At 54.9% G+C, this 13,601-nt stretch overlaps 1 protein-coding gene across 1 annotated transcript in view; it reads left to right on the top strand.

Annotated features, from left to right (window-relative positions):
• The first annotated feature begins 2,809 nt into the window (after positions 1-2,809).
• Positions 2,810-13,601, top strand: part of BICDL1 (BICD family like cargo adaptor 1) — a 36,618-nt gene continuing 25,826 nt past the window's right edge. The window contains exons 1-2 of the mRNA XM_062590256.1: positions 2,810-3,160; positions 7,622-7,837. Coding sequence (XP_062446240.1) covers positions 2,825-3,160; positions 7,622-7,837 — 552 coding nt within the window. The 5' untranslated portion in view covers positions 2,810-2,824. The remainder of the gene's footprint in view (positions 3,161-7,621; positions 7,838-13,601) is intronic.

The raw sequence follows: 13,601 nt of genomic DNA, 5'->3' as shown, positions 1-13,601 counted from the left end.
GGCTGGACTGCCTGTTCCGGCATCTCGCTCCTTTAGGAACCGGTTTAACACAGTGAATTGCACCAGCTTGCTCCAAAAGGCTTCTTGGAATCCGTTCTCTAGTCATCCCCATGGTTTAATTACAAAACTGAGTAACTGTGAGATGGGCAAAAGGCAAGATGGGGAAGTTATTCAGCAACAAAGTCAGTGCTGTCTTTATTTCCCCTCCTGGGGTAGTCTGTTTTTGCTGCTTGCTTTTCTTGCACAGCCCTGGAAGTTTGTTACCTGAACAAGAAAAGAATGACTTGCTCCTCTTGCACCAAATCTGACCAACATTTTGTTCTCATCCTCGCTTCCTAATCCCATCGCACAACGTGGTGTCATCATTGGCATCAGACACTTGCTGTCACCTCTCTGTGTGTTTCAATCAGTCTGTCCTGTCATTTCCAAAAAGGCTCTGTGCTACTGTCGTCCTGTAGTGGTCTCCATGCTGAAGACGATGGCCGTTGCGTACACAGGAACCTCACGTGCTTTGAGAGCTGCAGCTCCTCAAATGCTGCCTCTGCATCTTCACCCACCACTTGCAGCTCTTAGCACCTGAGCATTGAAGTCTCACTTCAGGCTTGAGCAGTGCAATTAAAAACAACCTTTACCTTTGCCATGCTTCCCTTAACTCGTTCTTTTTTTATAGGCTGAGGTTCTCCAAGGGACCTAACCAGTCCTAGCTGGGAGGGAGAGGAGCAGAAATGAGAGCCAGGTGCTATCAATAGACAGCAAGTGTCCCGGCTCTCAGCTGAAATGCGTTTTAGGGTCGTAATGGTGAGGCCACCATATAACCGTAAAGAAACCATACTGTTCTATTCATAACCATTTCTTGCGGTTATTTCATTGGCAGGACACATACAAGATGCAACACTAGTAAAGCAGCATATAAAGGAGTTTAAAAAAGCAATGAGATATTTCTGAAATGTCAAGTCAGTAACAATTCACAGGACATTGGCTCTGTTTCGAAGCGGAGGTTAAGAGCAGGTCATGCTGCGAACAGAGCCGTAACGCGAGGTTGCGCTGGATAGCACCACCGCGTTTTGCAGTGAGTGGGCCCCAGATGAGAGTTAAGCACGTGGAGCTGCCCGGCTGTGCTCTTAGCGTGTCTGTAATGCACCGAGCCGGGAGATGTGCGCTTTTTCTCCCCATCCTGGCAATAGCTTTTTTTTTTTTCTCCCTGTCCCAACAGCTGTGGCTATGAATTTTATTTCAGGCTTTGTTTTGGAGATTCAAATCATGTCAGTATAATCTCTTTTTGCTTTGTACGCTGAAAGAAGCATTAGAGATGAGAATTAATGCCACAATGGATTTCATTAACTATACCAGAAGGCTTGGCTTGCTGTAGTAGACACTTCCAGCAGAAGGTGCTCATAATCAATTTGAATATTAAACTCCCTCCTCTGTTTAAATAGCAAAGATCCAATCTATGACAGCACGGTTCCCGTGGGGGGGCGAGGGGGTTCTTTCAAAAGCGGCCATCCTGTTCGAGTCCCGCTGCTGCCCAGCAATGCAGGCGCCTGTTGATCACAGGGACAAAAGGGCCTGGCAAACTCGGTGCCTGGGGGAATCGCTACGACATAAAGAACCCGTCACCTCTGCGTCAGCGGCGCAGGAGGAATCAGGGCTGTAACAGCCAGCGGTCACCACCGTGGGACCGGAGCAGGGTACCGGCTCTCGCCTGCTTTCCGGTGAGCAGGTGCTCACGTTACAGAAGGTCCCGCTGGCATTAACTGGCGCTGCCAGGAGAAGGGCCAAGGATCGACAAGTCCCAGGAGCCGGACGCCTCCGGGGCACATCCCCTGCGGAAGGCGAAGGCCCGGTGGCAGATGGCGAGAGGGAAGTTTGCATTCCTACAACTCGTGCTTGAACCGTTACGAATAATGAGCCTCTCTCCAAGGCCCTGGGCCTGACGCTAGGTAGGAGCCAGCCCCGCCAGTGTCATCTGTCCCCTTGTCCCAGCCAAAAATACCCTTGGGACTGATACACGGGGGTAGCTTCGTACAAATACGATCCTAGTGAATCCTCCGCAGGAAGAACAACAAGCAGCCCTGCAGGGGAAAGGGCTGGAGATGAAGCCTGTGTGTGATTTTCACGTCTTTTGGCAGACTTCTGGGAGTTACACACACAGGTCTCCTTAAAAATGCTCCTGTTCAGTCACTGCTAAAGCACCGCTTGAAATTAAAGCACCATGAGCAACTGAGGAAGAACAGTCTTAGCACACCGGCCAGCAGATTTACCCTGCCTTCCCCAGCCTCCCTTCGCGGGGCACCAAGGAAAGCGAGGCCGGGATCCAAGGGGAGGGGGGGAAACCAACACAAGCAAAACCGAAAAATCCAGCTCATGGCTTTCACGGGAGCTCAGCGCTGCGGAAATCCCGGTTCCCAGCGAGGAAAGCGTTAAGAGCGGACCCGACCACAGCTCCCAACATTCACCGAGGCTGCTCTGAAGGTGAATTTGAGCCGGGACCACCCTAAGCAATCTGAAATTGAAAGCAAGCCCCGGGGGCCGCTGGAAGCTGTAGTCAGCTGCGGCCGGGCGAGCGCGGAGCGGCGCGACCCCGGGGCCGCTCCGCGGGCCGCAGCGCTGGGCGCAGCTGCCCCCGGGGGCCGCCGCGCCGCCTCCCGGCCGCGCACAGCCCGCGGCGCGCATGGCCCCGCCGCGGCGCGGCGGCGGCGGCGGCGGCGGGGGGCGGGGGCCGGGGGCGGCGGCGCTCCCCGCCCAGCAGCCGCAGCCGCGGGCCGGGCGCGGGGGGCGCAGCGGAGCGGCGGCGGCGGCGGCGGCGGCGGCGGCGCGCAGGGCCATGTCGGCGCCGTGCCCGCGCCTGCCCGCCGCCGGGTCAGCACCGGCGGAGGCGGACAGCGCCGGCGGCATGGAGCCGCCCGCGGCCGCCGCCGCCGGGGCCGCCGCCCTGGAGCTCGCCCTGGAGGAGGAGCTGGCGCTGCTGGCCGCCGCCGGGGAGCCGCCGGAGCCGCCGCCCGCCGCCGCCGCCCGCGACCCCGAGCTGCTCTCGCTGATCCGGCAGAAGGAGAAGGACCTGGTGCTGGCGGCGCGGCTCGGCAAGGCGCTGCTGGAGCGCAACCAGGACATGAGCCGCCAGTACGAGCGGATGCACAAGGAGCTCACCGACAAGCTCGAGGTGAGGCCCCGCCGCCCGCAGCGCCGCCGCCGGCCCGGCCCCGGCGGCGGATGGTGGGGAGGGGGACGGGGGGGCGGGAGAGGGGGGCCGGGAACGCGCCCCGCGCGGCCGCGGAGCCGCCACGGGCGCCCCCGCAGCGGCGCAGGCCCGGCCCGCGGCCGCCCCCGCCGCGCCGCTCCCTCCCGAGCGCCGGGGAGCCAGCGCCGGGCACGGCCCGAGGGCCGCGGGAGCTGCTGGCTTTGCAAAATGCCCGCGGGTAGCTGGAGAGGGCCGCTGGCCGGGAGCGCACGGGAACGAGCTCCCGGCTGATTCATTTCTTTCTTTCTTTCTTTTTTAAAGCTGGGAATAGAGCTCTCACACATAAAAAGGCTTGTGCAGGCGGCTTCTCTTGCAACAACTCTCTTGCACAACTGTGAGGGAGAATCACCATTATCGCCAGGCTTTTTCTCAGACGTGCTCCTGAAATTTTAATTCTCCCAGCAAGGAGTTCTGTTTAGGAAAGGAAAGGCCCCTCTCTCACCCTTCCGGAGCGAGCTTGAACGGTGCTCGATTAACATTCAGATTTCAAGTCACAGCCCTAGATCACTTCTTCGTGCATGGTCCTGCCTCTTGCTATGTCCCTTCCTCGTGCAGTCTCACATCTAGCAAGTTCAAGAGGATTTGTGAAATTACTGTAAGTCCTTTGTTCTGGGAGCCTTTTCTTCCTAAGGAGAGATACTTGTCTGTCATTAGACCCTGTCCTTTACCCTATCTGATCCCTTCTTCCTTGCAGGAAAATCTCTATTTACTATTCTGGCAGAAACAATAGTGAAGGTGACATTTGCTCAAACTGTTGTTTAGTAGCACTATTTATCAGATTAAAATTTCCCAGATAGAACATTTTCAGTTTGTTCTTTAAACAGCATAGCAAGAGCAAACATATTTACTGTTGGGCTGGTGCGATTTTCCCTGTGAGCTGGGCTGGAACCTGTCCTACCACTGAGGGAAAAAAACGTGCAAGCCCAGATACTTTCTAAGCTGCCTACTTGACTGTCCTGGCATCTCAAACACTGCTCGGGGTTTGCAAAACGTAAAGATGGAAATGAGACTCCAGAGTGCTTTAGATACAACTGCGACTTCATAGTAGTTTGGATAAAGTCAGACCTCCCAGATGTTTACGTCCGCTCCCGTGGGCCCCTTCGGACGCTGTTCGCCTGTGCCTCGAGGTGGAGGAAGGCCCTTTCTTAAGGGCGTTGGATAAACCTTGGCCCTTTGTTTGCACCTTTTCATCGCATCAGTATCCCTCCGGCTTCCAGCTGAGTAAGGGAGTCCTGCTTTGGGGGCAACTCATCTGGCGGGAAGCAGCGCTGCCTGCTTGGAGTCAGATCTTGTCTGGCAGAGCTGAGACAGTGCTATTTCACCCCCCAAATAAAATAAAATAAAACACAAAAGCAAAAAACCACAACTTGAATGTTAATCTGCTACAAAACAAGCCTTGTAATCCTAGGCCGGGCAGATTAAGTGCTGGCCTCCTCCCGTTGCCGCCGAAGTGAACAAGACTGCCCAAGGTGCTTTTCGATCGCGGGGAGCCCGCAGCCCTCGCCCGCGTGCCTACGCCGAGCACTCTCGGCGTGTGGCTCGAAACCAGGCCTTGGGTGGGATCCTCGGAGGCAATCGCGCCCGATTTAGTGATGTTTAAATAGCTTGGAGGAAGAGAGGGTTTTTTTTTTTCCCCCTCCCCTCCCGGTTGCCAGTTCAGAGTTGTTTGTGAGGGCTCGGCGCAGGTGCTCCGTCTCCCGGGAGCCGGCGCGCCGGCCGCCTGCTCCGCTGCTGCTCTGCCCCCGGCTGCCCTTTGCAGCGGGATCGCTGCGTGCCCGTTAGAACCGCGTCTCTGCCTCCTCCGGGCCGGCGCGCGCAGGGCACGGCTAGCTGGCGATGGCCACGTACGGTGTATTTTGAAGAAGTGCAGCGTTTGTACCACACCTCTTGCTCGGGCAGATCTTCCCCTGCAGAGTCGGAGTTCACATTTGTTGCTAAATATGGAATCAAAGTCTTTGATTAAATTCTGATACGTGAGCTGAGGCAGTTGTATCTGCTCCGAGGATACAACCGTGAGCAGCCCCCTTCCTCTCCGATGCCGAAGAGCTCGCAGTTGACCCAGCGGCCCCGAAGCAGCTCCCCTTTGCTCTCCTCTCTGTAGAGGAGGACAAACCCAGCTCGGTTAAGTAGAGGGAAGCCCACTTTTGGGGGGAAAAAATGCCTTATAGGAAGCAATTCTGCATGAAAATCAGTGAGAGGCATCGGTAAAACAAGAACGCCCCCCCCCCCCCAGCGAGAACAGCGCTCTGCCCTGCCGCGAAGCCGGGCGGGCGGGCGGGCGCCGGGGCGCGAGGCGAAGGCTGTGGGCGCGGGGCGAGCCGGTCAGCGTGGCCGGGCCGGTTTCCCTCCTCCTGGAAAGGGCGTCACGGCCCCCCGCGCGCTCGTGCTGCTCTCTCCAGCGGCACGAGAGAATAGACTCGATCTTCTCCGCCTCCCTCCGAGTCAAACCTTTGCGACGACGGTTTACCGGAGCTCTGCGCGGCGGGGATTTTTCTTTTGCGGGAAGGGACCGTGCTGGTTTTGAAATGCCTGGCGGGGCTCGCGGCTAGCGCCTGCGCCGCGGCCGAGCGCGCCGCTGCGCGCCGCAGGGCTTGGGCTGCTCTGCTGCTAGCAGCAGGCTGGAGCTGCAGCTCCCGTTTAGCGAAGGCCCCGGATCTCTGCGAACGTTGCCTAGCAGTGAATGAGACACGGAGCTATAAAAGACAGCGTTTTTCAGCCTGCCGCTCGAACTGAAATTGCGGCTGCCTTCCTCCGCGACGGTCGTCACGGGCCGGACCCTGGGATCGCGTGCCGGCTTATTGCATTAAAAATAATTGCAGCGCTGCCGGTCTCCCTCGTTTGCGAGGGACCCTCGCCGTCTCGGTGCCTTGCAGCACGGGGAGGTATTTTTGCTTTCACTCCGTGCTTTCACCCTCACGTTTGCGGGTTTTCTAGAAGGAGCCAGGTTGGCAGAAGGTTGCTGGAGGACCCTCGCGGGCGCCTGCCGCGCTGCAAGGACGGGGAGGAGCGTCGAGTGGACTCAGCCCTCCGGTCAGGAGAGAGCCACCGTGGCCTCTTTTGCAGAGCAGAAGAGGTGGAAGATCAGGGCTAGCCCAGGGCAGAGGGTTGCCGGCGCCGCGCCGTCGAGGCACGCGGCAGAGGAAGCGGCGGCGGCAGGCACCCGGGCCGAGCGGCCGCCTCGCCGCCCGCGCTTCTCCCCAGCGATAAAAAGCCACGTCACAGCAACGCAGCACAATTTTCTTCTCCTCCTCGCAGGCTTGTTCTGCCCTGCTATCGTAAGCGTTGCGGGGATTGCTCGCTGGGAGGTCACACCCTGGGGAAAACGGGCACGCAGTGCCAGCACGACCTCCGAGGGGTTTCTCCTCTTGGCTGAGACACGTTCTTCAAAGGACAGCTGGACCCAGGAGAGAGCAGCAGCAGGTTATTCTGGGGGACAGATGACAACCCAGAAGAGGTTGCTGCTCTTCAGGTTTCCTTGCTGCTCTTGGGACATGGCTGTGTCCCAGCCTGTGACCGCTCCACAAGCTTGCAGATGGCTTTGGTCACCAGGGGAAATTCAAGCTCAGAGCTTCCGAGCAAGGTTTCTTTCAAACAGGCATAATGTAGATCTATTTTGACCTGATTTGCAGCTCTGTTTCAGTCAAGCCCTCATTTAACTGAGCCTGTAAAACCTAAGTTCCCCTAGATTTCTGCTGCTCCAGGTTTCACAGCCAGTCCTAAACAGAACGATGTCGCCAGAACCAACAGCACTTTCCGAACAAGTAACCCAAAATGCACATACTGATGGTGTCTATAGAAATTGCTTCCTTGCATCCATTGCCATTCGAGAGGGGACCACATCAAACAGCAGAGTTACTGTGTGCTATCAAACGACCAGCCACTAATTAGGTCAGGAATAGACGGAGCAAATGGAGAAATGATTCGGCGGTTCTTCATGAGACCCATATGACCAGAAAGATGCTGCATCTGGCTTCCTCATCATCTATAAGGATACAGTTTGTACATTTGTGACTATAAAGGCAGTTTTTAAAAGAATATGCCACCACCCAGTTGCTTTAGGGTTAGGTTAGGCTCCACTAAATCGGTTGGCCTGCCTGACCTATATTTTCCGCTTATTGACATGCAGCCTGCTTTGCACTTTTGGCAGTTGTTTCCGTAAAAAGATTCGATGTGCTCATCCACTGAGCCCAAGGACAGGCTGACTGCTGAAAACGGGAAGCAAATTCAGTGCCTGTGACCTGCCTTGACGTGAGAGCGCGACTTCCAGAGCACGCTCCCCTTTCCCGTGCGGAAAGAGCCAGCGCTGAGCACGAAGGAAGGCAAGGAGGCAGCACTCGTGTTTCTTTTTCTCCCTTCCTAACCTCTTTCCTCCCTGCTCTCTAGCACCTGGAACAAGAGAAGCACGAGCTGAGGCGGCGCTTTGAGAACCGAGAAGGCGAGTGGGAAGGCCGGGTGTCCGAGCTGGAGAGCGACGTGAAGCAGCTGCAGGACGAGCTGGAGAAGCAGCAGGTCCACCTGCGCGAAGCGGACCGGGAGAAGACGCGGGCCGTCCAGGAACTCTCCGAGCAGAACCAAAGACTCCTGGACCAGCTCAGCAGGGTGAGTCACGGCGGCGAGCCCCTGCGAGGCAGGAGCTGAGCCGCGCTGGTCGCGGGAAAAGCTCGCAGCGCTGCCGTAAACAACGATTTCAGCGCCCTAGCGGGAAGGCTTTCTTGTCAAAGAGAAAAAATGGGTCTAACTCCACTCGAATTACCCTAGTGTTGTCTTTAAACTGAGCTTTACGCCTTTAGACAGCACTGTATTTGGTTGGTGAAACAGTAGCTTTGTGGGGGTGAGTGGGGGTTTGTTGCATCGTTTTCTCAAATTTTTGTATCTAAATTCAATGTAGAAAATCTATTTCTAATTTACGAACGTGCCAAGCAAACGTAGCATGGAAGGAAAAGGCTAACTTGCGACAGGGTCAGTGAGGTGAAAGACTCTTTGCTGCCCTCCTCCCCTTTTTTTGACATTTACTGGCTATATTTTTCTTTAATTGAACATACCCTGGCACCACACAGTGGTACGCCCCTGCCCGTGGTTAGATGTGTGAGAACCTACTGATGCTCCTTGGAAAGACATGTTGCAGCAAAGAGTCTTGACCTCTGCATGAGAGAGGATTTATAGTGAGGCTGCTACAAATCAGCCTCACTGACTGAACAAGTCCAGCACGGGGCTTTTCCCTGGGAATAAAAAGCATAACAGTTGTTGCCTCCTCCCTTAGAAGCTGACCTGTCTTCTAGAATTAAGGATCTTGGGGTTCTTCCCACTGGACAATCAGGACAAACCATTACATTAATGTTTGAGAACACAGTTATTCCAAAAGATGAAAATATTTTCTCAACAGCTGCATATCCCAAAGTAATATAGCACACAGACTCCTGCTAAAGAGACGCATCTAATGGGAGGTGGAAAGAGCATTTCAGACCAGGTTCAGTCAGGGCAGAGTCTCTGAGGCTGATGTAGATGCTGCCTCAGGGAGGGCTGAGGCCTTGATCATGACCTGAGAACCAGAAAACTCCAAAACTCTTCACTGGACAGAGCATCTCACGTACAATACGGCCGTGACGCTCTGTCTTAGCTCTTGCAGAGCTCCTGTGTTGTCAGGTTTGTATCTGGAGCTACGGACTTTGCTCACATCAGATTTTGTGACCCTCAGAAGGATTTTCTGTGTTTATGGCTGATTTCTGTAACTGGCTAGAAAATGTAAGATTTGTCGTGGTACCAGTATAAGTCCAAACTGAAAGAGCAGTCTAGAAGACCGGAAAGCCAGGAGGCTTGCTTAAGGATGGTTTGATGTGGTTTAAAGCCCCTGCAACACTCATTCTGCTTCAGCTGCTCCCAGCCCAGCTGTTCAGGGGGCCACGGGGCTAAGCCTTGAGCAAAGGAGCCACAAGGTTGGGTCCACCAGTATGCAATGCTCAAGGGCAGGTTTTGGTCCCTTAACTCCTTGTTGCTGCCAGAAATAGTCTCTGTCTGGAGCTTCAGAATTGCCATATCCAAGAAAAAAGTTGAGTCTTGGTGCTCCCCTTCTGCTCTACCCCATCCCCATGCCCAGCTTTGAGATGGCGACAGTTATCCCCTAACGTGCAGATGGGCAGAGACAGCAGCTTACACTCCCCCCGTGCAATTCGGCGCTCATTTGGTTCCTCACCTGCCCAAGACCTCCTGGTAACTCAAAAAGGGCAATGGACACTGGGGATGGGAAAGGGCTTCTCAAAGACCTGACAATCTGGACAAGATGGAAGTGAATTGGGAATGGCTTCTTGTGGTTCACCCAAGACTTAGGTTGAAGCTTTCAAAAAGCTGAGTCTGATTTGTGCTTGATTAGTGGCTTGCGTCGAGCGTTTGGTATTCCAGACTTGCTACGGTTTGGTAGTGCAACTGCAGTCTTGTTTGTCTGATACCTTATGCCAAAGAGGTTATATATGTACTGCTTGAGGCAGTGGGGGTGCTCAAACCCGGGTGCCCCCATAGCCATGACTCCTGTTACTGCTTAGACTTTCAGTAAACAACAAGGACAAGTAGAGCTACACGGATGCACTTGCCCACAGCTGCGTCGCCGTAGGCTGGAGTTTTGCTGGGGATCGTGAACTGAGTGCCAGGAGACAGAACCCTACACGAATGTGCTATCACAGCCTCAGTGAACTTGGCAGTGCTGCTTGTATCCCCGCTCCGTTTCGGGTTCTGCACTTTGTGCACCTTCCCAGCTGGCATTTTGTGTCCTGGTGGGTTGTTCGGAAGGAGAGAGCTGCGAGAAGCCTGTGATAAGGCAATGAAAAACCTCATTCAAAGCCTTAACTCCATCCCATTCACAGCTGCACACCCTGGAGAGGCTTCGCTTGCAGGAGGAGAGACAGCGAGTCTCAGGCATGACTCATTCTACATAAGATAGGCACCAGTTCTTTAATTTTTGATTTCTAATTTTTTAAGCAATTAATGCCTTGTAACCCAGTTTTACAATACTTCAGCACTTCTCCCCTGGCAGAGGTATTCCCTTGCCACCAGGCACTATGTCAGATGCCGATCTTAGTCTCACCAGCTAGCACCTCCTGGTGCTACCTGCTCCTTCCAGGGTCCCCAGGCTTCAGCCACTTCCCCTCAAAGTGATACAGCCTCGGAAGGGAAGTATCTGCCATGTCCTTCATCCTACTCCTCCTTGGTCCTGCTGCCTTTATACTCTTTCTCTGCCTAATTAAACCTACTGGGCTGAAGACTTTTTTTTTAACCTTGCTTTCCATAGCAGTGGGGCAGGATCTACCCCACCAGTTTTCTTTTCCAGTCTAAGCACAGCCCAAACGGTAAGCAAGCGTGCACTCCCGCACACCCACCCAAGCTTAGCAGAGGGCCACAGAAAGTACTGTCGTGCGATTAAAACATGGGACTGAAAATCCATTGCTGATTCTGGCAGAGACTGATAAGGCCGAAGGATGGGGATTTTAAGTTTATTCAAGTCTCTAAAAACAGGGATAAGTGTCTTGCCTCAGAATTGCCAAGAGGCTAAAATGAGGTCTGCAAAATGATTTGAGGTCTTCAGATGAGATGCCGATACAGGAGAACTTTACGTATCTAATAATAGTAAGTAGGCTATGAGGAACGTTGCCTCCTCGTGACGTGCAGCCCTTGGTGTGGGTCTGCACTGAGCAGGGTGGGAGCTGCTGGGAGCTGCGTAGTAGCTCTCAGCAGCGTGCCCACACCATCCTGAACTCTCGTTTCACCTGGGAGAGCGGCAGGGCGTATTGCAAGCCGGGCGCCGCGGACATATACCGCTCTACCGCAGCGCTCGGAGGCCAAGCACGGGAGAGAACGCACGGTGTTTGCTAGGAAAGTGGCGGCTTGGAAGTTATTACGTTTGCGTTCTGTTTCCAGCTCCGTCGCAATCGTTCTCCCATCTGTTTCGGTTCCTCATTTGGAAAACAAGGAAAAACCCTACACTTTCCATCCTTTTAAGTTAAGGAATCAGAGGGGTGAAGGAAAAGGTCTCCTACATGTGCCCCCAGCACCCAGCAGCAAGGGTCCTGTCCCCCTTCGGGCTTCCGGGAGCGCCTAACAGACACGGTCACAAGCAGCCCTTTCCCCATAACGAGGCGATATATTACTACTTTGTCAGGAAGTGAATGAAGAAAAAAAGAAAAAAAAAAAAGAAGAAAAGACTTTCACACCCTTTCTGCGTGGCTTTGGCAGATGGCTTTCCCCCACGCTTCCTGCCATCGCGCTCCGCAGCCGGCGGCTGCACGCGCTTTGGATGAGGACGTATCCCGCCCCGTTCAGACTTCCTTCATGGTATAGAGAGCACCAAGAAGTAATTTAACACTGCCAAGCTCGGGGAATTTTTGCAACGGAAAGCTGTTTTCGGTGGCATTGTGCACTGCTGAAATGGCTCTTTGTGCCTGGAGAGGAGGTGGCAGCGGCAGCCCCTGCGGCGGGTGCTTCAGCCACCGAGTCCTGATATTCGCCGGGCGCCTCGTGCCGGCAGACCGCAGCCGAGAACGAGGCGTCTCGGTCGGTCCTGCCGGTGCAGCAAGAGCGGCCAGTTGGCGCAAGCGCGTGGCTCCAAGCGGGTTTTCTTTGCCAGCCACAAACCAGCCTTCCAGCGACGTTTCCGTTGGGCGACTTCCCCTTCCCGATCTGGTGGCGCAAAGCCCGCAGCAGCCCTTCAGAGGACCCTCAGAAACCGGCCGACTTGGATCTGAAAGGAACATTTTCCTTATCCAAGAGCAAGCTGACTGTATTATTTTCTCCCTACAAAATCACTTCTTTTGGATACTTTGGTGCTCAACGACATGCTCAGAAAAGAGGGCCCAGTTGTCAGTTAATGGTGTGTTGGTTTTGATGAATAATCTGGATTTTGCATGAAGAGTTATTAGAACAAGCGCGCTGGGCAAGATCCGCTCCTTTTGCCACTCCAGAGGTCTGCAGCCATTACACCGGGAGCAAGCTTAATTGCCTTTAATTCCATATTATATCTGTACGGATGCTTAATACAAGCCTCCTTCTGCTTCTTGTCTATTGAGTTGTCTCATATAACCCAGCAGGGCATGTTTGGGAGCAGCATGCTTGGCACAGAGGCAGGACTCCTTCAGCACAGCTGGGTTTGCTTTCTTTAAAGAAACAAGTCCCAAGGTGGCCAAGGCTCCCAAACCACCTTCTTGGGGCAGCCTCATGAGTCAAGGTGCGGATCAGCTGCTACAGTGGATTCTTTGCACTTTTTGGTATGAAATGCCTCCAGGTCTCGCGGTGACTGGAAGCATTTGCTGGAGCGCCTTGGTGCAGAGGCTCCCGCGTGAGCCCTGCAAAGCCCACGTCACCTAAATGCGGCGCAAAGCCCTCTGCAAGGAGAGGGAAAACATCCGTTTGGGGAAAAAAAAAAGAAATCTTGCCCTAAAGGTAGCAGAACTGCACAAAATCCTGCTCATGCGAAGGAGAGAGCGGCTGCCGCATCTCTGGGGCTGGATGGGGCCACAGCCACCCCCCGAGGCGCTGGGATGGGGCCGGGGGCCGGTACCCGCCGTCTCCAGGGACCCCTTGCCAGTTGCTAGGTGACGGCACACCACGCGATCCTGGCTGGTGATGTTGCCGTGGCGACCGGGTGTGATTCCTCTGCTTGTGATGCCGTGACAGGCGGCGGATGCGCGGGGAGACGCACTTGTGACGCGCGAGGCGGCCAGCCTCGGACCATCCGCCACCGCCCCCGCCGGCGGGCTCGGCTCGGCTCGCCGCCCGGGCGCTCACGCTCCGCTTCGGCCCCCTCTGGGTCCTGCAGTCCTTCCAGAAGAAAATCACCCCGGAGGTCTCCTAGCCCAAGGAGGCAGCCAGGTGTCCAGAGCACCCGCAATGAGCCATGGCAACAAGCTGCTGGAGGACAATGAACATTTTATTCCCTTCTTAAAAATAACCACTTGCAAGCAGGTGAGCGGACCCAGGAAAGGGCATCTTGGCCGCAGCACAGGAGCGGAGGAACCCAGCCCTGCAACATGCCCCCAGAGCCTCCCGCCTCATCACGGCGATCAGCCAGGAACGACGGCCGAGACAGTCTGGGATATCTCCGTCAGTGCCAACTGCCTGATCTTCCACCATGATGGGCTTTTTCTTGCGTGTCAGCTGAGACCAGCCTGCATGGCTCAGCTTTCTCTGCTAGCAAGTAGCGCTGGAGCAGATCTTGGAAGCTTCCACTAGGCTTTTGCCTTGAAAGATCGGAAATAGCACTCAACGGCAAACAGGAATCCAGTATAGGACCAAGAGTGAATTTGATCTGGGACAAGGAAATCAAAATCTGGGAGAGACTGCCCCTCTCTTGCGTTGTTCTTAAGCATCAAGACTAGAACCC

The sequence above is a fragment of the Rhea pennata genome, chromosome 17 (assembly GCF_028389875.1).
Source record: "Rhea pennata isolate bPtePen1 chromosome 17, bPtePen1.pri, whole genome shotgun sequence".
Lineage (NCBI taxonomy): Eukaryota > Metazoa > Chordata > Aves > Rheiformes > Rheidae > Rhea > Rhea pennata.
Note: the sequence above shows the minus strand (reverse complement) of the source record. Positions and strands in the feature narration are given on the sequence as shown.